Raw genomic sequence first — 25,369 nt, forward strand, 5'->3', positions numbered from 1 at the left:
CACCAGCTGAGGATTCAGTCCTAGAATTTCCAAGGTAAGGGATGAAAATTAATCATTTTGCAGTAGCCAGTGATTGTTCTTTTCAAAAATTTCTTCTAGTTAATGAAACAGAGGTGAAAAGCAGTTAAACATGCACCTGTAACAAACCGCCCAGAAGGGACGCCACAGCAGCCATGGCAATACACACTCCTCCATAAAAAAGACCTGAATGGGTGAGAAAGACAAATGTATCATTTTAAATCGCTGCAGTGAAGTTTCCTTCTAGTCTAATACTACTACTAATAAAGCCAAAAATACATGGCCGTTAGCATCGTCTTTGAGAATGGCCAAACCAACAAAAGGTCAGGTGCTCTATTACCTCAGGAGGGGATCGTGCAAACATGACAAATCCTTTTACAACATGTGGTCACTGAGGATTAGTTGACAGCTTAAATCTTTAAAAGAAGTTGGGATGAGTAGTGGGGATAATAAGCACAGCAAGAATCACGTACATTCCTCCTCTAATCCTCTGTGCCAACACTTCTTATTTGACGAACAGATCTTCTTTCTCACTTGAGTTTTGTTCCAGTGAAAACACTTTTAGATTATTGGAGTTCCATGGCTAAGAATTGCCCACACAGCCAGGATATAGACAGCCTAAGCAAATGAAGTCTCTTTCTCCCAGGGTCCCTAATGCTTGATGAGCACTTTAGTTACATCCACCACTCACAAAGCTCTAATTTACAATGACATGGGGACACATTAATCCCAGTGCTTAATATGAGAGGTCAGGCAATTATCAGAGTTCAGACCTGTGAGCCTCCATTCCCATAGCAAACAAAAGCTGGCATCAAAAGTAGTTAATAATGCTTAAGAAACCACAGTCTCAGGTGACAATGCTGTTGTAACACCCCTCACGGCTCTGGTGTGCTCACTGGCAGGGCATGTTCTCTTGCTTGGGAATACAGTGAAGTACTCGGCTGTACTCTTCTATCCCTTACTAAGCTTATTACAATAAAAAAAGACATGTTAATTTTTCCCAGCAAACTACCTGGGGCACTGTGGGCCATATCTTCCGCTGATGCCAACTGAGGTAGCTAGCAAAGAAATCAATGGAGCGTCACAGATTTAAAACAGCTAAGGATCTGGTCCTGTATGTTCAACTCAAAATTCTGAGACTAGCTGCTTGGGGGCATTAAACAGATTGAGGGCTTCAGGGTATATCGTAGCGGTCATGAAGCCTCACATTTTCTAGAAGGAGCGTGTGATGCAGTACATTTCCCCACCCATGTACCCTGCCAAATAATTCCACATTCAAATGACTTGTTACAAAATTCCATACCATGTACCTGCCTTCTGACTTACCGAATGAAAAATAACACCTATTTCAACCCAAGCCCTTGGTATTACATTAGATTCCTAATACAATGTGCTTTGTATTAGGAATCTAGATTGAACAAGGCTACAATATAATTTTACTGCTTAAAGATCAAACAAGATGCCCTTTTCCATGCTCACTTTAAATAGCTGCTCCCCTTCTCCCCCATATCTGAAAACTCTTGGCCTGATTCTGATCTCACACAGGTTTCATACTGGTGTAATTCCATTGACTTTAATGAAGTTACTCCTGATTTACACCCTTATAAGTGAGATCTGAACCAAGCCCTCTTTCTTTATGGTGAAAGTGGAAAACATCCCTCACAAACTTACTCATCCCCTTGGAAATCCAAGATAGTTTCTTTTCGGAGAGGGAGCGGAAGTAAGGTTTAATGAGATCCTCAACAGTTACAGCCGCTAAAGCATTGATGCTGGAGGACACTGTGCTGCAGATGACAAAATTTGAAACATTTTTGTATGTTAGGAACTGAGATTACAAACACTTAATAATTGAGATAACGGCGGAGAGATTCCTCTGCAACAATATCAGAGACCTTATGTAGCTGTAACTACTATACATGTTGAAATTATTATTACTAACGGAAATAAACTTGACAGCACTATCTGTTACATTTTGCAATTGCTTAGAATATTTGTTCTCAGAGAGGATAATGCATGTTTTAAGAAAAAGAAGCAATCAGATAAATCAGTGGAAGGAAAGTTAACATATATTGCTATAGATCAAAGGATGACTGGTATTTTAAACCCGTTTTTGAATTCATTAATATGTATCGCATCCTTTGGGCTAGGTATATGTACATTGCATCCCATTTCATTGACTATTTTGGATGCACTCTACAGGCTCAGGCCAAAAATTGAAGCCTAAAGCTAGGATCCTAAATCCATATTTAAATAAGTGGGCTGCCATGGCGCAGACCACAGCACACACAAAATACGCATCTCCACACATACAATGGTTAATTATGAGCTCCAGTGAGCATTCAATAGACTCCAAGGGAACCACTTGTCCCAAACACTTGAAACATCAGCCCCTCTCTCCTGACAGCAGATCTAGCTACTATGGAATAACTCTGAACCTCCTGGATCATATAGAATAGTATAGGACACATTTTCCTTACAGAGAAACATGCCACAATGCCTACTATTTCCCTTCTCTTTAATATTCCTGTGGCCAATGTCACCAGTGGCCAATGTCAGACAAGATTAACTAATTAACAGAATTCAAGTAGAACACCCGAGTTACAATAATAATTTGCACTTCTGCAACCTCTTCCATTTAAGGATTTTAAAGCACTTTACAAACATGAATTTATTAAGGTGAGAAAGTATTATTTTATTCTTCCCTATCTAGTCCAGTATCTGGCCTCTTGTAGTGCCAATCACCTACAATCCACAGAATGTGCAGTATCGGACATTTTTATACATTACTCTCACAAGCAATCAGCTTGCACCTCAAAGTGTGAAAATGTATTGCCCTGATCATCATATTTACTTACATATCTACAAATATTAAGAGTCAAAAAATTATTCAACCACAGCATTATACCAGTTGCTCTGGGTGTGATTGCTATAGATAAGGTTGTTAACAGTTTCCGTTCTAAGTCCTGATTTTTGAACACTCAAGATTATCCAAAACGTTCACATTAAGGGCTGAACTTTTCCGTACGTGGTGGCTGCCAGAAAGTATACAACTTTGGAAAGCTGAAGCAAAAATCTTTGCAGTTGTTTTTCAATTATCAGAAGGCGGGAAATGCATTTTTTTTACCACCACCATTTGAAACAAAACATTCTGACCATTTTCACAGGATTGACGCAAAACAGCTGTATGTCTTAATTCCAAACACTAGTTTGTAAATAGCCCTTAATGAGCAGAATGTGCTTCTTAAGTCGTAGGAAGAAGGGAGATGGCCTTAAAATACAGTTCTGAAGGTTTGGAAAAGGAAGGATGAGCAGCAGAAAATTCCCTTAAACTGCAGCTGCCCTGTTTCCCTACAGGATTTCAGGAATTTACAAGTGCCGCTAGTGAAGTAATAGCTTTAACGCAAGGTGAGGTGGAGCTTGTAGGTGCCATACTTTGCTCATGACAATGGAGTTTATAGTGCCAAGGCTCAGACTAGCCCTGTTGGTGGAGTTTGTTAACAGTGGAGACCAAGTTGCTTTAATGCTAGGAAATTTGAAGCTCCACTCGTGAAGCCTGAAAAGCTTTTAAGCTGCACCCATTAAACAGCTTCTAATTTTTCCCTGTTTAAAGAACAACAACATATGCATGCAGGGAAATTAAATGCAAATAATCTTGTGTAAATGCATGCATAAAAATGGCCAATGTATGTCATTGAGTTCAGAATGATTATATTACCTTAATGTCCCACTGTAGGCGCTAGCCACGAAAAGCCCTGGTACCCCTGGAAAATCTTGTAGAATATCCAATACCAGATATGGCATGAGCTGAAAAAAAACATAGTGTGATGTTGCACTCTATATGATTATATGAAAATTTGCTAATGAGTTTGAATATAATGTAACTGAAATATGCTTCATGCAAAAAGTCTCTTGTAAGATATTGTTACAAAGCTTATAATCTACTGAGTGTGGTCATCCAATTTGTATAAATGTATCACTCTTGTATCTGAAACTAGAAATATGAACTATAACTCTGAGGGCCTATTGTAATTATGCTAAGTGTGGGCCATTAATGGTGGTTTGGAATCTTGATGGCTCCCATTAACCAGGATAATGTCTATAGATGGCTCTGTTTTGCATGTGAGTCCTGTATACGTGTGTGCTGGCAAGTGGGTAATGAAGTCTTACAGTAACATGTGATCATGTCACCTGAACTGGAATCCATCTTTAACCTGGTGCTTTTCCATTGAGACAGGGGGCAGGGGAGGTGGGAGAGGGAACCCAGAGGGACAAAGAATTCCCGCCTTATGCAAAAGATATATAAGGGGTGGAACAGAGGAAAGAGGGCAGCCCATCATGAGGAATCCCCTAGGTACCACCTGAGCTGGAACAAGGGCTGTACCAGGGGAAAGGATTGTGTCCAGACTAGGAAGGCATCAGTCTATGAAAGAAACTTACTGAAACATCTCTTGAGGGTGAGATTTTATCTGTATTCAGTTTTATTACTTAGATTTGCATGTTTTATTTAATTTTACTTGGTAATTCACTTTTTTCTGTCTGTTACTACTTGGAACCACTTAAATCCTACTTTCTGTATTTAATAAAATCACTTTTTACTTATTAATTAACCCAGAGTATGCAAACAGCAGTGTATATCTCTCTATCAGTGTTATAGAGGGCGAACAATTTATGAGTTTACCCTGTATAAGCTTTATATAGAGTAAAATTGATTTATTTCAGGTTTAGACCCCATTGGGAGTTGGGCAGCTGAGTGGTAAAGACAGGAACACTTCTGTAAATTGCTTTCAGTCAAGTCTGCAGCTTTGGGGCATGTGGTTCAGACCCTGGGTCTGTGTTGGAGCAGACTGGTGTGTCTGGCTCAACAAGACAGGGTGCTGGAGTCCCAGGCTGGCAGGGAAAGCAGGGGCAGAAGTAGTCTTGGCACATTGGTTGGCAGCCCTCAAGGGGATGTCTGTGATCCAACCCATCACACATAGATTGAGAAATATTATAATTTTACCTAATCTGTGTTCTTGCTTCTAAGATATTGCTTTTATAATGTTTCCAAACTTCATGCTGCCCAGTTATTCTAATTTTAAATGTCCTCTGTTTTATACTTTATTCAGCTGGAAGGGACGAATACCTGACAAAGCCAAGAGGATAAAGCTGCCTTCATAGCACTATTCTCCTCACTGCTCCCTTCATCTAGCCCAGGGGTAGGCAACCTATGGCACATGTGCCACAGGCGGCACAGGAGCTGATTTTCAGTGGCACTCACACTGCCCGGGTCCTGGCCAGTGGTCCAGGGGACTCTGCATTTTAATTTAATTTTAAATGAAGCTTCTTAAACATTTTAAAAACCTTATTTACTTTACATACAAGAATAATTTAGTTATATATTATAGACTTATAGAAAGAGACCGTCTAAAAATGTTAAAATGTATTACTGGCACGCGAAACTTTAAATTAGAGCGAATAAATGAAGACTCGGCACAGCACTTCTGAAAGGTTGCCCACCCCTGATCTAGCCCCAAGAGACCTGCTACGATGGGCCATAACCTGGGAGTGGTGGGACTGAAGGATCTGCCACTTCCTTTAAAATCTTCCCTCCCCACCTCTTTGTAGTGATTCCTTGCCTCAGTCATGCTGATTCACTGAATGCTAACTGAGGTGCTTCCCCCCCACCCCCCCAGACTGGGGCACATCCTCTGAATGGGGGTTCAGACTCAGTGATTGATGGGGGCAGAGAAGGCAGAGGCATGGAGCCTCCATGCAGACCACCCTTGTCTCTCTGAATCTCCCTTGAGCCATGTGGATCTCAGGAGGAAGAGAGAGCCATAGGTTTTGGGTCCCTTGGTTGTAGCACAGGGGAGCAACCTCCACCCTCCCCCAAAAAAGAAAATGATCTAGTTTCCTATATAGGGTTGTCATATTTGGTCTTCCTTGTCCTATGTATCACTAGGGAATAAGAGGATTTCTGGTTTCTTATTTTATTAACCCTGCCCTCCCTTACTGCAAATAAAATACACTCCTGGGTTTCAAGTGTCCCAAACTGTTCCTTAATGTATCTTTCCAAAGAGACAGATCCTGAGAGCACCCATGACACTGGAGATGTGTGTGTTCAGCCTCATATCTTGGGAACAGCCCCTAAAGGCAGCAATCCTAATTCATTCCCAACTATTAAACCATTGAGATGTTTAGTGTTAAACCTGGTCTGGTGCTGACACGCGCTTTGCTGTCCATGGGTCGCAATCTTGGTATATGGAGTACATTGCTAGTCCACAAAACATTGCACAGACAAGAATCGCCCAGAGTCCCAAGAGGTTGATATAGAGAGATCTGCACAAACATGAAAGGAAACAACAATGTTAAGAGCTAGCCATAGCACTGTACAGCACTGTATGTAATGTTGCTAAAGATTAACATGTCCTACTGTACCTGTATTCACTTTCTCATTGGCAGCCAAACAAAAAAAAAGAGAGAAACCTTGTTAACTGAACACTTCTTAGTCTAGTTACAGACGGTGGTCTGGCTGGCTACCCTTTAAAGCAGTGCAAAGCCACTAACTCTCAGCAACACAAGGAACTGTTGAAAAACATGACAAGCCACAGAGTAACTCATAGACTAGGAGCCATATGCTGAGCCCCTTCCTGACGTAACAAAGCCAGCACACCTTGGAAGGCTGCCATAGTGCATGTCCTTCTCCTGCTGACTTGGCATGGAGTCCCTCAGAGTTGTATCTTCTAGGAGGAAATAGACTGAACACAGACTGTGAGCTTCCCGTCTTAGGGTACATCTACACAGCCTGCCGCATCGGCGGGTAGCAATCGATCTATCGGGGATCGATTTATCGCATCTAGTGTAGACACAATAAATCAATCCCCGATCGCTCTCCCGTCGACTGCTGAACTCCAGCTCGGCGAGAGGCGGAAGCAAAGTCGACGGGGGAGCGGCGGCCGTCGATCCCGCGCCGCGAGGACGCTAAGTAAGTGATTCTAAGTCGATCTAAGATACGTTGACTTCAGCTACACTATTCTCTTAGCTGAAGTTGCATACCTTAGATCGATCCCCACCCCCCAAGTGCAGACCAGGCCTTAGTGCCTAGGTAATCTTGGAGACTGATGTAGTAAACTGACTCCATCTCCTGACAGCTCTAGCCCCAAAAGGCTCCAGCTTCAAGCATGAATGCAAAGTCTGCTACCCTAGGTCTTCATTCACTGTTGGCTATTAAAAATGCTCCAGTCTTCTTGTCCACTTTGGCTTCCTTCTCTACAGAGGTGAAGCTCCTGCAGATTACTGGAGGTGTCTAGGTACTTCTAGCTCTACCCTCTGGTTCATCTTCAGTGCCCTACTGCAACCCACAATGCCCACAGGTGGTATGTTCTTCAAGAACATGGTTCTTCCCCTGTACTTCCATAAGATTAATTGTATTCCAACCAGCAGCCATTTTGTTGCCTGATGCCCACTGATTGCCATTGAGGCCCTGCCACTATGCCAAGCAATCAGAGCTGCATTGGTACCTCCAGTATCTAAGCAAGTGTGTCAGCATTTAGGATGCTTAGGAGGCTGTTCAGTGTTTCCAGTGCCTGCAAAAGTGCACCAACCCCTGGGTTACTTTAGAAGTTTCATTAGGATATGTGCAGGAGAGTAGCTCTGCTCTTGAAGATCTTAATGGGGATGGAAATGTATGTTATTGGGTGTACTGGTGTAATATAATTGAGCCTGCAGCCTGGTGTACTTCGTAAATCTCATCAGCACAAGGGACAACCTGACTTAAATTAAGTGTCTGATAACAAAACCTGGGCATGTTAAAGCTGATTGGGTGACCCCACTGCCAGTGGTCAGACTTGGGCCTTGTCTAAACATGTAAATTGCAAAGCTTTAGCTAAATCTGTTTCTAGACTAATTTAGTTAAAATGATCCAACCCTGTGTTATGGACCCTCTCATATAGGGTTGAGTCTGTTTTAAATCAGTTTACCATAACCTGATTCCTTATCACTATAAACTAAGCTGAGATAAAGCACTCTTAGACTGATTGAAGATGGACATGCAGAAGAATTTTGTTAAATTAGTACAACTCTCATGGGTAGACAAGGCTCTAAGTAGCATGTTTTAGCCTAAGCCACTATAGTTAAAAATTAAACAAAATTGCTGTCAATTGAGTGATTAAAGGCAGAAAAGTATGACCATTCCCCGATTACCCACAGCATTTTCAAATCTTCTTTTTAAACCATGTTGGTGGCTGGGTGTCAAATGACAATCAGTGTTTGTTTGATCTTGTCCTGATGTAAATCCTAGTTCAGAGTGACACTCTATGACTTAAGAAATGAGTTGTTCCCACTAATTCTGAATGAGCAATGCTGGGTGGAATACTCTTCCGCAAAGCTGGCATTGTGTCTGGGAAGACTATGCAAGTCTTTCTTTTTAATAAGAATTTAAGATTTCAACATTCAAACCATTGTGTGGTGCCTTTGAAGAGTTCTTTGAAGCCAAGGATTGGTAAGGGGAAAATAAGAGGTAATAAACTAGTAGGCTGATGAGTCAATATCACACCTGCATTTATCTGAAATGTGTGATTCTTCCACTTTAAACACCTGTACTTCTTGTAAGTGAATATGTCGTTGTTCAAATACAAGAATCTAGGTTGCTTGGTTGTGCTTTCTCGTCACAAAACTACAGGTGCATATCTTGGGTGGGGTGAGATAGATTCTTTCTGAGACAGTCAAGAATCCTGAGATACTCTTCTCAACCCATAGTTTCATGCATTACCAGAAGGCATGGGTTAGGACCTGTGAAATCATTCACTCTGTGAGCCCAGTTCATCATTGTACTGCACCTTGTAAATCTTTTACATCAGTGTAATGTGAGTGTAAATTGCTACCATTCTGATGTGGTAGCATTTTACATCTACTGTGCACTGGTGTAAATGACTACACAAGGAGCAGGGCATTAGTGAATCTTGTTGTGGGTGTTTTAAGGTTCTTGCAAAAGAAACTAGGCAGTTGTGTATTGCCAGTGTTTACACCTGTGTGGAGATGCAGTTTTTATGCTGAAAATTATCCATGCCTCAGGAAATGATCGTATTCTCAGGCACAGATAGGGTGGCTAGCAGCTTCTATGCCTGGAAACTCACTTGCCCTTGCCTGTAGGAAAGCTGACAGAAGGGAGCTAAATAAAGAGATCTCCATGAGGTTTTCCTTGCAGAGATTTCCAGAAGTGCTCCCCAATAAGGGCAGGGGTATCCCATTAATATGGAAAGGCTTCAGGGCTCATGCAGAGATTCCTGGGAGGCTAGGGCCTTACACGTGGAACTGCTGTATCTTCACAGCAGGTCTGGCCATGTGACTCCAATGGTGCCACACTCCCAGACTCCTCTGGTCACAACTGAACTGCTTCCAGGATGCCTTTAAAGGATCCCATTGCACAGTGGGTAGGGGGGATGCAAACAAGTAATATAGCTTCAGCTAGGGATGCTTGGAAGAGTCAACATCAATGACATGCAATACAGGCATGACGCATGAAGCTCTTTCCCATACGTGAGCAATCCATTATAGAAGTGAGATGTGCCTTCTGTCTGTGTAAAGGCTGACCTTCTGAACAAAGCAGCATAACCAAGGAAGAGGCACTGGAGATACAATGATGATGCATATCAACTCATTCCTGTCATAAATATGATTGACTACAAAACTAGTTTTTCTCACTGCTTTAGCCTTAAACATTTTAATTCTAAAAATATAGCTTTCACCAGGGGGGGGGGGGAAATTATTTCAATTATTTTGCCCACATTTTAAAAATATTAAACCTCCAAAATACTGTCCCTTCCTATACCTTATGGCATTGTATTATGGGGAATGCTTTTTTATTTTTCATACATTTCTCACATAAGTAAATCTATAGAGAAAGCTTACTGATCGCCAGTATCCAGCTGCTTACAGCTTCAGGAGAAGGTCACTAACTATTCTGAAATCAAAGTACGTGATTCTTCAGCAATTTTATCATGGGGCAATCAATTTCAGTAGCTTTATGATTGAATCCTTTAATATTGTTCTGGTACAACTCCCATTCACTGAGTTAAGTTTAATATAGTACCAAGCCAGGATCTGGTGTAATTAGACGCTTTGCACAAATAACAACTATACAATTTGGTCTCTAGGTTGCAAAATGAACTTAATACAACTATTTGTGTACATGAATACCAGCGTCATAAAACTTATAAATCCTAGCATTTATTCTTCCAATTTGCTTTTGTCTTTGTTCATGAAGCAGAAAGTACAGGTTGTTACTACCTTTCATGAACAGGTTTTATATAAATTTAAAGCATTCATTTAAAAATCTCCCTTTATGAAGAACAGATAGTGACTAAAGGCAGGCACTGAAGAATTACATTGACCACACGCAGGCTTACAATTTTGCTTGGAACTTGGTTTTGCAGGCAATGTATCTCTGAACTTGAGATTGGTTGACCCCATATATGCCAGTCCAGGTGAAGGTCCCACCTATGAGAATTGTCCAGAAGGTATGTCTTTGCAACGGGTTGGGATTAAAGCTAAATAGGAGAAAAAAATAACAGACTCAGAATATGGACAAAAATGGTGCTTCTCTCTCTGCCCCAGTTGAATTAATTCAATTGTAAACCCGTGTGGATGCAGTTTAACACCTTTAAGATTGTTTAAGCTGGTCATGTTTTAGCCTAAGTATTTACAAACTTACTCCCAGAAGTTTAATCTTCCTCCATGGTAGGAATCGTTTAGAATGCGGCCGATTCCCCCTTGAACCACCACAGCACGTATAATTACAGATGAAAATCCAGCTACCATGATTCCAACCTGGAAAACATCTGTCCAGACTACTGCCTTTAGACCACCCTGTGTGAGGAATAGCAGATTCAATGTATAGTAGGAGCATGAAATTAAGATGCAAGTATAAATTTAGCAAATTCTAATTTATGGGCTAGCTCATCCCCACCTGTGGAAAATCCCCTGGGAAGGGCAGAGTGAGGTGATCTGTTTCTCTGAGCCCCAACCACTCCTGCCCCCAGCCTGGCCAGTCTCTACCTGGGAGAGTAGAAAACAGTGCTACAGAGATGACCACAGCCCTTTCCACGTGGGAGTGGGCAGATCCACAGGCAGAGGGTGTATTCCATATGCAATTTGGAGCAGGGGAGAGGATGACCTGGCCCTCTATCTTCATTCAAGTTTAAACTCAATATTTGTATGCTACGTTACAGTGGAAGGTTGTTCTGTATTTTAACTAAGCAGTTATAAGAAGGGAGGTTCTTTAAAATTAACTGCCGACATACCAGTGTGCAATAGAATGTACAGACTATTCCAGTTGCGATCACTGCACCCCACAAGTCAAATCCTGTGACTGAAAAAGAGGGAAAATGTACAACTGCAAAGACTGTTTTTGAAAAAAAGTAAATCCCTTAACCTTCAAACAGATTTATAGGTTGGTCTGATTGCCTGAAAAAGAAAGATTAGAACCATTTTAAACAGAAAAGTAGAAAATAATAACAATAGCACTGAAATGATTTGTGCACTAAAACCAAGTGACTTTGACAGACTAAGAATATAACCAACTCATAGCAACAGTTGTGATAGACTTTACAAACTGCTGAGCAATTAGAAATATTTTTGCATTTAAGGACTAATTTCCCTTTAATTAAAATTTTAACAACTAAGACTATAGCCCAACGTTTCAAGCCCATGAGTTATCTCATTGACTTCAACACAATGGGATTTGTGCAGGTAGACAATAAGGGAGTCCCATTCAAGTCAGGGTAACTGAGAGTTGAATTTGTCCTGAAGTCTTCAATCTCTTATAAGATCTGTCACAACTACCGGACCAATATTGAAGTCTTCATTTAGGCAAATAGTCACCAGGTGCTTGTGGGGAGGGATAGCTCAGTGGTTTGAGCATTGGCCTGCTTAAACCCAAGGGTTTTGAGTTCAATCCTTGAGGGGGCCACTTAGGGATCTGTGGCAAAAATCAGTACTTGATCCTGATAGGAAGGCAGGGGGCTGGACTCAATGGCCTTGACTCCATGGCCTTCCAGTTCTAGGAGATGGGTATATCTCCATTCTTCTTCTCTTCTTCTTAATTGGACCCAATTTACTTATGTTGATGTCTGTCAGAAAAACCTAATCATTTTATGTATTGAAAAAAAAATAACAAAATAAAACAAACTACCTTGTAAAATGTAAAATTTTCCTTTTACCTTGGTTCAGTGCCAGAGCTGGAGCATAAATAACAATTCCAGTGTATAAAATCTAAGGAGGATAAAAGAAATACTAAATCAAATGAAAAGTAACTTGTTCTATACCTACTTAAACTACCGTAATTCACTTATAGTACACATAGGGAAATGTAGCTATAGGTATACATAGAGTCTATATATGTATACCTATACATATACTGTATTGTGCTGAATTAAGTAATAATTCCTATCATTTATAAGGAAAAAGTCAGAGGCTACCTAGTATCGCATTCTTCACGGTACACTGTTCCTAAAATGAACACTACTGCACAATGGCTCTTAAATGCCCAGGCTCTCTTCAACTTTTCCTGGCTTTTCTACAAAGTATCATATTGTTTAAAAAATGCAGTGATCACATACAAATGCCATACTGCAGAAACCTGTGGAAAGAGGAAAAAATGCTGAGGCTGGCAAATACTTTGCCAAGAAATCTCTTGCAATGTTAATGGCACTCAATATGCAAACATAACTCAGATTAACCGGGACTAGAGCTGTGCCATTAAATAGTTATTCTGGTGTAGTAATTAGGGTTTATAGCCACTGCAGGCTGCCGACATTGGAGGGTGACATGCACATACAGGGTTGTGAGTGGGTCTGATTTTCCATCCCTCACTGGAAAGAGATATAGACAAACAAATCTTTTCCCTTATGATTATTATCATAATGGGACACCCAGTACTGATACCACCTATAGTAGTTTGATTTATTTATTTTAAAATCCTGCTTGTCTTTTAACTGTTGGGTCAAATTCAGCCTTGGACTTAGAGTCACGGAGTTTAAGACCACAAGGACCACTAGATCATCTAGTCTGACCTCCTGTATATCACAGGCCACCAACACCACTCAGAACCTGCACACTAAACCCAACCACTGAGATTAGACCAAGGTATTACAGCCCACAAGAGACTAGACTGTGATGTGCCACAAGCAGAGAATAGGAGGGACCCAGTTGCACCAGTGCCTGAGGCCTCTATAATGGCAGAGAAATTATTAAGTGAGCTCCACCCAGATAATCTAGGCAGGTGACCTGTACCCATATGCTGCAGAGGAAGGCAAAAAACAAAAGGTCACTGCCCATCTGACCTGGGGAAAAATCCCTTCTCAACCCCACATATGGCAATCAATTATACCCTGAGCATGTGAGAAAGAATCAGCCAGCCAACCACCTGAGAGGGAAAACACTTGGTGCCACCTCAGAGCCCTAGGCATCCCCATCCAATGTCTCATCTGCAGCCATAGTCACCCCTGCTGCTTCAGAGGAAGGAGATTTAAAAAAACAACAACAACCCTCCAGCTGTCAGCTTGGTGTAACTCCACAAGGCCAAACACAGAGATGTAGCTTGGAGTAAACAGGTGCAACTTCCATGGAAGTCTCTGGACCAAATTCAACAACAACATCAGCAGTGGGGTAAGTTACACATTGAGGAGTTGATTCTGCATTCACTTACACCTATTTTATGGGATTTAAAGCTACTGACTTCAGCTGAGTTCCTCCTGATTTACACTGGTGTGACATCAGACTCTGACTCATGCGTAAGTGGGAAAGTATCATAACCTGCAGTTACTTGGAATTCAGCAAGTGTGCAAACTTACGTGTATAACATACACGCCCTCCTACCATCCTCTTGGCCTGTAACACAACAAGCAACTAACAAAAGAGGAAAATAAAGCCACTCCCCGGCTCCTTTAACTTGTACCATCGTATAGCCAGCCTCCAATGGTTTACACCGATAATATTCCTATTGACCTCGGTGGGGACAGCACCTTGTTAAACCAGCCGCTGAATTTTCTCTTTCCCCACAGAATTCCAAACTGGTGCCATTTACAACTGTTTTGTGTACTTTGGGCCAGATTTTTGGCCCAGATAAGGCTGCTTCACACCATTCCTGTAGCACAAAGAAGTCATAAACTCAGCTAAGACAGGGCTGCAGAGGATTCCCCTGATGTTGGGGAATCCTCTGGTGACCATAGGGCTGCCATAGCAACTCCTATGCCCATCCCCTTTCCACTGTCACCTCCACCAACGCCCCCCTCCCCTGGTGAAAGGGGGCCTGGTCAGGGTATCCCTACACTCCTGCAATGTTCAGGTGCCAGAATGGCCCCTTGAAACTGTGGGCATCCAGGTTTAACATATAGGCTGCTCTAAATTACGTTAAGGGCCAAATTCACTCCAAGATTGGGGAAACGCAAAGGTGGCGTCAAGCCACCCTTTCCCTCCACACTCTTCCTGAGGTGTGCTGAGTATATCCCCCCCAACAGCTCAGGAGCTAGCTCCACAGCGAATGCTCTATCAGTGCGTTACACTGTTTTGTCACTTACACCTGTTTTCTGACCAAGCTACACCTAACTTGTAGCCTTCACAAACTATAGAGTACCTGGCCGACTGTCAGCTTGGCATGGTACGGCAAACTTTTTGAGTGAGTTAGCATAGAAAAATAGCTTTCTAATGTGCAGTGAATGTTTTCCCATCTGCTTTCTGGCATCCCGGACAAAACGTGTTCTTGCCACATCATTATCAGATATTGTTTAACTTAAAAAAAGGATCAAGATCTAATCTTTCAACTTCTTCATTTTATTTAGGTAGTGTTCCTATATTAAGAAAAAATGACACTCTGATGGTTATAGGACCAATACAAATTATACCAGCAAAACGGTAAAATACTATTTTTTAAAAATCTTCCTTTTAATGATCCAGACAGTTTCAGATATAAGCTTTAGCACAGAGAAATACATATTTCCTTGGACATGTTTCTAATATGTATTGAATTATTTTTCTCTGTGGTTTATGAATAGCTTGTCCTACTTTTAGCCTTCAGTTTCTTAGTGAATATTATTTTAGGGTGAGATGACATCAGTATTCAAATATATTGGTGTTCCACTATTCTCCTAGTGCTTTCTATATCTCTGAGGGGTTTGTATTGCTTTACAGGAAGGGACAAGTACCAGTGCCAAGTAGCAAGCAGCCAGCTAGCATTGCAATGTGTGTTTAGTGCAACAGTTCCCTAGACAATCAGATTACTCAAGGATCCTCAAGGAACAAAGAGCAGTACTGGACAGTGTATGCTCTTCATTACTAGGTAGTATGAAGAACTTCCTTGTCTCTTTCTTTCATGTCAATTTCTGATATTTCGCAATAAACTTAGCAACCGCTTACACATGACTACCAATTACACCACACTAAAGTAATGTTAAAGGCTATTAAAGATCAAAGAACCTGTTTGAGGTTTACTTGCCGTTTGTATAATGAAGAGGATTGTCCCACAAAGACGCAGATATTTATTAAATCGAAGCTCCAGATACTGCAAAAGAGGTGAATAAACAACTTTGATGCCAAAAATTTACATTTATAGAAATGGTATTAAGAAATCTCCTGTAAGAAAAGATATTGCTGTTCAGCAGAAGTAACAGTTTTTATATTCACATGGATGGTCATGGTCAACCTGATCTTGTTTTCTGCAGACATCACTGTCATTTAGTTAAACCTGAGAGAAGCTAAATATTTACCTAGTCAGTACAAGATGGAGTACATAGAAGAGAGTTTGGTCATATATACATACATATGTAGCGCTTTCTAGCACAGGTGTCTTAAAGCACTTTACAGATAATAGTTGTACATTGTGACTGGACAAAATCCAGCAGTTGTTATGCCTTTAGCTTCAATTCTAACTAGTTTTGAGTGAATATAACTTTTTTTTATTGTGAGGAGGAAGAAAGAGTTATCTCTACCCTCTTTGAAAACTGCTGAGATTTTCATTTGCACCAGAACAGCTGCCTGAGATGGGCAGAAGGCTTTCAGTTTAACTGGGTCATCTAAATCTGGATCGCCTGCTACTGTAACACCACCAGCAGCACTTGGCCGAGGCATTCACTGTCTGTTAGCATTATACATAAACCCAATCTGGGATGGTGTATAATAATAAATTAATAATAATAATACCCAGATCTTATACAGCATAAATAGGGCCCTACCAAATTCATGGTCCATTTTGGTCCATTTCATGGTCATAGGCTTTTAAAAATAGTAAATTTCATGATTTCAGCTATTTAAATCTGAAATTTCATGGTCATGTAATTGTAGGGGTCCTACCCCAAAAAGGAGTGGTGGTGGGGTCCAAGGTTATTGTAGGGGGCGTTGTGGTACTGCTACCCTTACTTCTGTGCTGCTGCTGGCAGTGGCACTGCCTTCAGAACGGGATGACCAGAGACTGGCTCTTGGCGAGGAGCATGGTATGGTATTGCCACCCTTACTTCAGCGCTGCTGCCTGCAGAGCTGGGCCCTCAGTCAGCAGCCGCCATGCTCAGGCCACCCAGCTCTGAAGGCAGCAGTGCAGAAGTAAGGTGGCATGGTATGGTATTGCCATCTTTACTTTTGCCAGATGCTGGTGGGGTGCTGCCTTCAGAGCTGGGTGCCCGGCCAACAGCCGCCGGTTTCCGGCCACCCAGCTCTGAAGGCAGCATAGGAGTAAGGGTGGCAATACCACGATCCCCACTAAAATAACCTTGTGACCCCCTCTGCGACTCCCCTTTGGGTCAGGACCCCCAATTTGAGAAATTCTGATCCCCCCCATGAAATTGGTATAGTATAGGGTAAAAGCACACAAAAGACCAGATTTCACGGAGGGAGACCAGATTGCATGTTCCATGATGCGTTTTTCATGGCCGTGAATTTGGTAGGTGTGGTAAGATAAGGCCCGGAAGCATAAACCCTTGTATCAGAGGCCCGGTATACTATGAGACCTAAGGCCTGGACTAAAGTAATGGTCAAGACTTTGCCAACATAAAGCAAAGTTAAGCTGTGAGCCAGAGGCAGGTCCTGCTCACAGAAGCTGGCAAGAAGAAGGCTGATGCTGCAATTATACACATACCTGAGCACTAAGCACTAGTAATATAAATATGTGCCAGGATGGTACCAGAACAGTCAAGGACTAGCACATTCCACACAGATAACAAGGAAGACATGGTCCTAAAGGATAACATGATTGATAGAGTTGTTTTGTTCGAACCAACGTGTACAAGGTGATAGGCGGCACCTTACTATGTAGAGGGGTTGCACCTCAACACATCAGGTGTGATGTGTAACTTGCCTGTACCTGTGTATAAGAATTCACCCCCGAGGAGTTGTCTTGGTCCAGCCTAAGGGGCTGTGGAGAGTCCCGCCACTGACTGAGCCGGTCCATTGTCAGGGGGCACATATTCGTAGTATGTCCTGTAGAGTCTGCGGGAAACTATTACTGTGTTTCATTTGGCAATAAACCTGGCCGGGTGCCTTCATACCTTATCGGAGTCTGTGGTCATTGGGGGTTCTGTCAGGGTCTGCTGTGTCAGCTATCTGCAGAGCTGGGGCAGCACACAGAGGGAACACACACACACAGCCAACTGTTATCAACATTTTGCACAGCAGAGCACCACACCGGTGACATCTGACGACAGTAGGGCCCTAAGCATGAACCACAACCTTCTGCCTACAGTATCGGCTAAGACTCAAGATCCTCAACTAACAGTCAATCATGGCTTCAATTGACTTTTTACCCTGAAATTTCATTCCCTTGTCTTAACAGAAACATCCATGTACAGTTGGGAAAAGGAGATCTCCTTTACTCGCCAATCAGATCAATCAAAGCTGATACAAATATCTCATTATTTCAAAGCGCTGGCATTCGTCTTTGAGTCTTTGCAATTGTTTAAACATCACTTGAATTTTGAATGGATGCATGCAGAGAGGCAGAGTTTCACTCTTCAGTGAACAAAAAGAAGTGTTTGCACTATGGTAGTCTGCTCATACTATCATTGCAGGGAATGAACTTAATGGCTGCACTATAATAATACTGCATTTTTTACTGGTCTTTTTCAGGAGTTAGTGTCTAGTCAGAAGTAAGGGCCCAAAACGTATGTGGTGCAAAGTCAACTTGAGGCAGCTAGAGATTTGTACAGGAGAACTACCCCTATGCTGGGGAGAATCTAATGGAGGCTGTTCTTCCGCCTCCTGTGCAGAAACTTCACTGCTTGGTGTAAGAAAAGGCAAGATGCAGGAAGAGTGAAGGGGTGATGTCAACAAGACTCCCAGTTCCCCATGGAGGCTAGATCCCTCAGGGACTTTATGCCAGAGGCCTAAGTTAAAATTGCTTCTGTGCAGCTTTACCTCACTGGGCTGGGGTGCAGTGGAAAATCAAGCCCTAATTTTCTAAAGCCATATTTTGGCACCTAGGTAAAGAAGTGGCCTGACTTTCACATATGCTGAGCACTTGCAGATCTCATTGTATAAGTACTATGGAAAATCCAGCCGCTGCTATTTAGGGCCCTGATCCAGAGACCTATTTATCTGTAAATGCAAGAGGAAGTCCCAGTGAAATCAGTAAGACTGCTCATATGCTTGACTGTTCATATGGGTGTCTAAATGCTCTGCTGGATTGGGCCTTTGTGCCTCAACATGGATTTAGGAACTTAAATTGAGGAAGGCCCCCAGGATTGAGAGTTTGGGCTTCTATTTTAGAGGGCTTTTCTTTGTGTTTTACTGTTTATTCCAAGTCACCAACCAATCTGTGCAAAACTAAATCCCCAGTTTGGATTGAAAATCTGGAGTGCTAACAATCTCCAGGAGCAAACCCATATGGAATGAGTCTACTGAGACAGGAGATCTTGGGGGTGGGGAAGAGACCTGCCATGGCCTCTGCAAGGAGGAAATATCAACTGGAAGAGGCGGCTAGTAGAGAGGCAAGGCCACCTAAGGGACGCTGCTGAGAGACACAGCGGCACAGGGGATCGGTATGTATGGAGGACACAGAGAGGATGCTGAATGGGGCTAGTGCTCCCTAAGAGGGAGAAAGCGGCAGCCCCGCTTACCTCGTAGGTGCTGGTGATCCCCAGCCTGTAGAAGACGGGCAGGAAGACCTCGGCGCTGATGAGCACCACCAGGAAGTAGGTGATGGCGAAGATGCAGAATATGGCCCCGTAGCGGTAGATCTCCGCCGGGGTGCCCAGCACGGTGACCGCCGACATGAAGCTGGCGGTGAGGGACAGCGCCACGGGCAGGGCGCTCATGCTGCGGCCGCCCATCAGGAAGTCCTTGGAGGTCTGCTGGCCGCCGCCCGCGAAGGCGTAGTACACGCCGATGACCGCGGAGACCAGCAGCATGGCCCCGAACACCACATAGTCCCACACGGTGAAGTGCCCGATGCTCATGGCCCGAGCCGCAGGGGCGCTCGCAGTGGAGGGGGGTGTTTAACTCTGGAGGCGAGGGCCGGCAGCCAGCGATTCTCGATCTGCGCGCCCTGTGCCCGGCGCTGCGCGCCCCGCTCTCAGTGCGCCCTGTGCCCGGCTTTGTGCGCCCCGCTCTCAGTGCGCCCTGTGCCCGGCTCTGCGCGCCCCGCTCTCAGTGCGCCCTGTGCCCGGCTTTGTGCGCCCCGCTCTCAGTGCGCCCTGTGCCCGGCTCTGCGCGCCGCACTCCCCGTGCCCGGCTCTGCGAGCTCCGTTCTCTGCGCTTCCGTGCGCTTTTGAGTGTCCCGGACCCGCTGGGGGCTATGGGGACCGTTCTCTGCTCCCCTTACCGGTGCTGGTCCCTAGGCGCACGTAGGCTCAGCTGCACGGCCGCAGAACTGGGAACACCAAGAGCCCTGACCAAATAAAAGTCCCAGGTGAGTGGTTGACAGAAACCAGCTCAGCAGAGGAGCAGGCAGGCGGTGCATACCCAAGATCCACCTACCCTCTGCCTCCTCCCAGCGCGGTATCGCGTGGGCACACTATGGGAGAGTAACCCCGGAGGAAGATTAGCTGTTAAATGTCTCTCTCAGCTCTTGCGCGAAGAATATTGCGTCTGGCTTTTATCAAGAGGGAGGGGGCTTTAGAAGGTGCTAATATGACCTCAGCCCTATCTCGCTGGCGGCACAGCGTCATTCATTTCAACATACTCGTCCCTCTCATCCCTATGATTAAGAGGTTTGCGGGTGGGAGGAAATCAGCCCGCCTTCAAAACACTCACCTGCTTCTTCCCAGCACTTACCAGGAGTTCCTGCCATTATGTGCCCACAGCCCCCGGAGTTGTGTATGGCTGCTTATATAGTAGGCTGTTCCAGAGATCAGTGGTTTTCAACCTGTGGTCCCTGGACCCCTGGAGGCAGGGGCGGCTCCAGGCCCCAGCACGCCAAGCGCGTGCTTGGGGCGCGAAATGTCTAGAGCCGCCCCTGCCTGGAGATCCGCAAATTATGTTTAAGATTTCCAGAGGGGTTTGCACCTTCATTCCAAGTTTTTTTAGGAGTCCAAAAATGAAAAAAAAACTTGAAAACCACTGCTCTAACATGTAGCCATTATCTACAATCCTGTAATGTTCAATACTACTGCATAGGTGTTGTTTCCCTACAGCAAGGCAAGTAGCAAACCCTTTGATAGTCAGAAACCCATTTAACACATCTTCCCTTTCCCCCATACTCAGGTAACCTCAGGATCAACAGTACCGCTAGTCAAGAGATCTCCTTAGAATGAGACTGCTCACCAACATGCACCTTCATCAAAGGCATTTGGTCACCTGGAGAAATAAATAGTGCCCTTTCCATTCCCAGGATGTTTTCTAGCATTCCATATTCAGATAAAGATATTGGCATCGGGTTTCCCAAAAGAAAAGATAAGACATTTTTAATAACTGCAACCCTGCAAATTAAATCTTTAATATGACCAGGTTATATGAGGACATTACTTACTAGCTGTATGAAGCCCCAAAGCGGTTGGTTGAGTGTTCTAATGGTTTACATGGCACCAGAATGGATTTCCTTAGATTTGGCACATTAGGGCCTCTTTGAACTATTCAAAATTGTGTCAGCCCGTGGGACTTTCCTTTGAAGTGTTTGCACATGCAGTCTTCAAATAATGAGTGTCTCACCAGGGAAAGGATTTACTAGCAATAGATGGAGCTTTCTGCTTCACTCCTAGAAGATATTATCAACAGGTAACATTTTCAACAATACCTATGTGATTTAAGAGCCTAGAGTTGACTTTCAATTAGACGTAGAATTCTAAAGAGACAAGGTGGGTGAGGTAATGTCTTTTACAGGAACAACTTCTGATGGTGAGAGAGACAAACTTTCGAGCTTACACAAGACCTCTTAGTCAGTTAGGTACTGTTGAAAACTTGAACTGACATCTCTGGTCCCAATCGTCTTTTGCAGGACACTGAAATGGCTGTTTGACTACAATTCCCTACACTATTTCCCCATATCTAATTACTAGCTGAGCATCACGCTGTTCAAACATCTAGCACAATATCATGTTACAGAATCTTCACCAGCTCTCTGTTTACTACAAAATAAAATCCTGAATCCATAATACTGCATTTCTACAAGATTTTTTTAATCCAATCAAGCTTTCAGTGGCTGCTGAGTGTTGGTTATATTTTGAAAGTGCTCGCAAAGCATGTGTGTAAGGATATCAATGTCCATCTATAAAAATAGTATTTATATTTTTTTAAAAACTCAATTATGATGAAAACCTTTCAAAATAAACACTTTTTTCACAGAAATTTATTCTTAAATGGGATTAGAGTATGCAAAGTGATATCAGAGAGCGTGCATTAGAGGTCTGCTTGGGCCTAATTTTAAGGCATGATCTGGACCTGAACCCAAGCTGAGCACAGCAGACCTGAACCCAGCCCAAGCATGTTGAGCTGTTTTCAGAACTGACCTGACCCAAACCCAACACTTCCCCCCCAAAACTGTGTCAGTGCTGCTGACCCCTTCTTGGGGTTCAGCCTAAAGGGGTCTTCCCGCTCCTCACACCCTGGGCCTGTGAACTGTCCCCAGCTGCCTCCTGCCCATGTGGTCAATGCAGCAGTAGCTGCATGCAGCATGCCTCACTCCTGCCAGCCACCACTGCCTGATTGCACTGTCAAGTATCAGAGGGGTAGCCGTGTTAGTCTGGTTCTGTAGAAGCAGCAAAGAATCCTGTGGCACCTTATAGACTAACAGACGTTTTGCAGCATGAGCTTTCGTGGGTGAATACCCACTTCTTCGGATGCAAGTTGGATTGCACTGTGTATGCTGGGAAGTGGGAAGCTCTGCGACTCATTGGCATGCTTGGGCCTCAGCACACCGAGTACAGCCAGGTGGCAGAAGTAGGGCATGCAGTCACCACCGCGCCGACCCCATGGTCAGAAGGAGGTGATCAGAGACAACCCAAACCAAGGGGGTTGGGTTGTTTTTAGACCTGGCCCAACCCGAACCCAACATTTGTAGTCAGGTCCAGTTGGGTTGAGGTTGGGGCTGGGTTGCAAGGCTCTACTGTGCATGGAGTTATGTCATCTGAACTCAGGATTAGGGCTGGCTGAAAGACAAGGATTCCACTTTGCAAAACATCGTGAGGTTTTGAAAATTGTTTGCACTGGAAGAAAAACAGACCTTCAGAATTTTCTTGGTGAAAAAACGCAAGAGCACATGAGAGCAGCCCCACTTCCAGATAGCCAATAGCCTGAGGATTAAAGCACATATAGGCACTTAACTGTGGTGTGGGAGCCCCATTTACAAGTCCTTGTTCTACCTGATTTAGAGCAGGGACTTGACTCTGGGTCTCTTACATCCCCGCTGGATGTCCTAAACACCCGGGTAAGGAGTCAGTCTCTCTCTCTCTGGAGTCAATGAATATTTCATTATTTATACAAAGTGGGACCAGCTCCAAGTGGGGTGGGGGGAGGGGGAAGGGGAGCAAGAGAACTGACAGGCTCGATAGCCCCTAGCCCTCCGGACTAGAGGCTACGTTGGGGTCTCGCTCTCTCTTTCTCGCTCTCTCTCTCTCTCTGAAATCCTGGACCTGGGAACGTTTCCTGATGAAAGTTTTGTCAAAATTGTTACGTTACTGCTAAAAGTTTTGATTTCAATGAACCGACTTTTTCTGATGGTAAAAGAAACCCCATTGCCTTGGAAATTTCCCAACCACCTTGTGACACAGAGAGCTGGGAATCAGCAACTGATCCCATGCTCTGGTCCCTGATTAACCAGTTAGGCCCCAGGGGAGGGCCTGGTTAAGGAGTGGCGTTCCTGATTTCCAGATCAGCCTGGGGTTGGGAAGCTAATGAGCTAATTAGCCCATTAACAAGGAGAGTGGATAAAAGAGCACAGGAAGGAAGCGACCCGGGGAGAAGCAGTAGCTGGCCCAGTCCCACATGACCAAACAGAGTTCTTCTGGAGGAGATACCTTTCTATCCCACCTGCCCTCTGGAGAAGGGGCAGTGAAGTTGGATGACATTGTAAATACTGTGACTGCACTTGTGTTTAAAAGATGGTGGAGTGAAACACTGTAAATACAGTGCATGGTGGGATCTACAAAAGGGAAGGTCTCAGAGCAGTCTGTGTGAACCCCTCCTCCAGCTCTATTCAGGATGGGTATAAACAACCGTCTCTCTCACAAATACACCTCTGTGTGCTGTGGTCATACCTCTGTGTTCGTAGTGATCATTTGTTCTTGTTAGCATATTATAGGACATACGAATGATAGCCCAGATAAACAAAGCATCAGCTCTACCATCTTTATGCATGGCTGTAAATCTAGTTAGTTATGCTTTATTGCACTGTGTCATATCAACATAAATATTATAAGTCAAACCACTGTTGTGAAACTCAAGCTGAGCTATGAGGAAATCTCTTACAGCATTCAACTGTTATAGGTGTGGTTTATTTTTCTGAGGAAGCTGATTTTCAGATATCATAAAGGTGCCGAAGGACAACCATAAATCCTCTTTATTGGCTAATTCAGCCTTTTTGAAATATTGGCAATAAATGGATATCAGACCAATCTCCTGAAGCAGAGTAAATCAACCAGGGCAGCGCTACTGAATTCAATGGCACTGATTCTTCTCACCCAGACTAATGCAAACCAAGAGTAACTCCATGGGAGCCAATGGAGTTACACTGGTGTAAGAGGAGGCTCAAGCCCATTTGCTCTTTTTCATTGGTACTGTGTAAACATAACTGGTTGTCAAGCAGAGAGAGAGCCGATTTCATAGTTATCCTATGGCCACTTTGCATCACCTACAGGGGTGCAAAGCAGCCATATATCCCTTCACACCCTCCCCACAACACACCTGCTGCAGGAGACTTGGCTCTGTGACTTCTCCTCTTGCAAGAGCCCATGAGATAGGGGGCATTCCAGGTTGGGTCAAGATTGGGAGGGTATTGGACAAGGCAGTCTTGTGCCCCATCTATTTCCCTGGGCCCAAGTTAAGGCAACCTTCAGGTTAGCCCTAATCAGGGCCAGATCCCATACTGGCCCTTGGCAGGCCTGGGGTCACAAACCAGCTCCATGCCTGCCTCAGATTTTGCCTCAGCACAGGGCTTACTTCCATCTTCAGACATTATGGTGATGGGGATACTAAAAGTATCTAGACTGATTGGCTAGACCAGGATAAGCATCAGAATCAGGGTTACTGATGATGATGTGCAAGTAAAGTAGTGCAGGAACCACATCTTTCGGCCCGTGCTGCTTCCTGCAGCCCCCATTGGCCTGGAGTGGCAAACCGCGGCCAGTGGGAGCCGCAATCAGCTGAACTTGTAGACGTGGCAGGTAAACAAACCGGGTTGCTGATCCCTGGTGTAGATGAAAGCTGGGTATTGGCAAAGGCTGTTCTCCTAAAATCCTTAAAATGGACTAGGAGAGCAATGGAAACCAGACGTACAGCTTGCCAGCTATATAACAGCATTCATGGTTAGCTCTGGCAGATCAGGAGCTGACAAAGTTTAAATTATAATTTTGTTCTGAAAAATAACCCAAATGTATGTGTGTCTGTCAAGTTGAAGATCAGTTCACAAATAAAGAAATGTTTGTTCTAACTATCTGTCCTACAAACACTGAACTGGGATGTGAAAGTCGAGCTGTGTTCTTTTCTGTTTCAGAAAATGCCAATTCATCTAAAGTGAAACATTTCATGGAAACGTCACCTTTGATTAAAATTCATTTTGAAATGAAAATTGTAAAAGAGCATTTTGATAAGGTCAGAATGTTCCATTTCAACCTTTTCAGGATGAAAGGTTTTGAATTTTCATTTTGAAACAACTTTTCCTTCAATTTTTTTTTATTTTATAGTATAGAACATAAAATGAAAAATATATTTATAAAATAGGTACAATCAGAACAAATATTTT

The 25,369-nt window shown here is 43.6% G+C and overlaps 1 protein-coding gene across 2 annotated transcripts in view; it reads right to left on the reverse strand.

Annotated features, from left to right (window-relative positions):
* Window positions 1-19,985, reverse strand: part of SLC5A8 (solute carrier family 5 member 8) — a 31,803-nt gene extending 11,818 nt beyond the window's left edge. The window contains exons 1-10 of one of the 2 annotated variants that reach the window (XM_045001260.1): window positions 19,095-19,985; window positions 15,488-15,553; window positions 12,216-12,267; window positions 11,298-11,365; window positions 10,709-10,863; window positions 10,404-10,544; window positions 6,207-6,336; window positions 3,734-3,822; window positions 1,690-1,802; window positions 137-204 (exon numbers count right to left, since the gene is read on the reverse strand). In XM_045001260.1, coding sequence (XP_044857195.1) covers window positions 137-204; window positions 1,690-1,802; window positions 3,734-3,822; window positions 6,207-6,336; window positions 10,404-10,544; window positions 10,709-10,863; window positions 11,298-11,365; window positions 12,216-12,267; window positions 15,488-15,553; window positions 19,095-19,433 — 1,221 coding nt within the window. In that variant the 5' untranslated portion in view covers window positions 19,434-19,985. The remainder of the gene's footprint in view (window positions 1-136; window positions 205-1,689; window positions 1,803-3,733; window positions 3,823-6,206; window positions 6,337-10,403; window positions 10,545-10,708; window positions 10,864-11,297; window positions 11,366-12,215; window positions 12,268-15,487; window positions 15,554-19,094) is intronic. The other variant, XM_045001261.1, reaches the window with a different exon arrangement.
* Between the last annotated feature and the right edge of the window lie 5,384 nt (window positions 19,986-25,369).

The sequence above is a fragment of the Mauremys mutica genome, chromosome 1, assembly GCF_020497125.1.
Source record: "Mauremys mutica isolate MM-2020 ecotype Southern chromosome 1, ASM2049712v1, whole genome shotgun sequence".
In the NCBI taxonomy this organism is placed as follows: Eukaryota; Metazoa; Chordata; order Testudines; family Geoemydidae; genus Mauremys; species Mauremys mutica.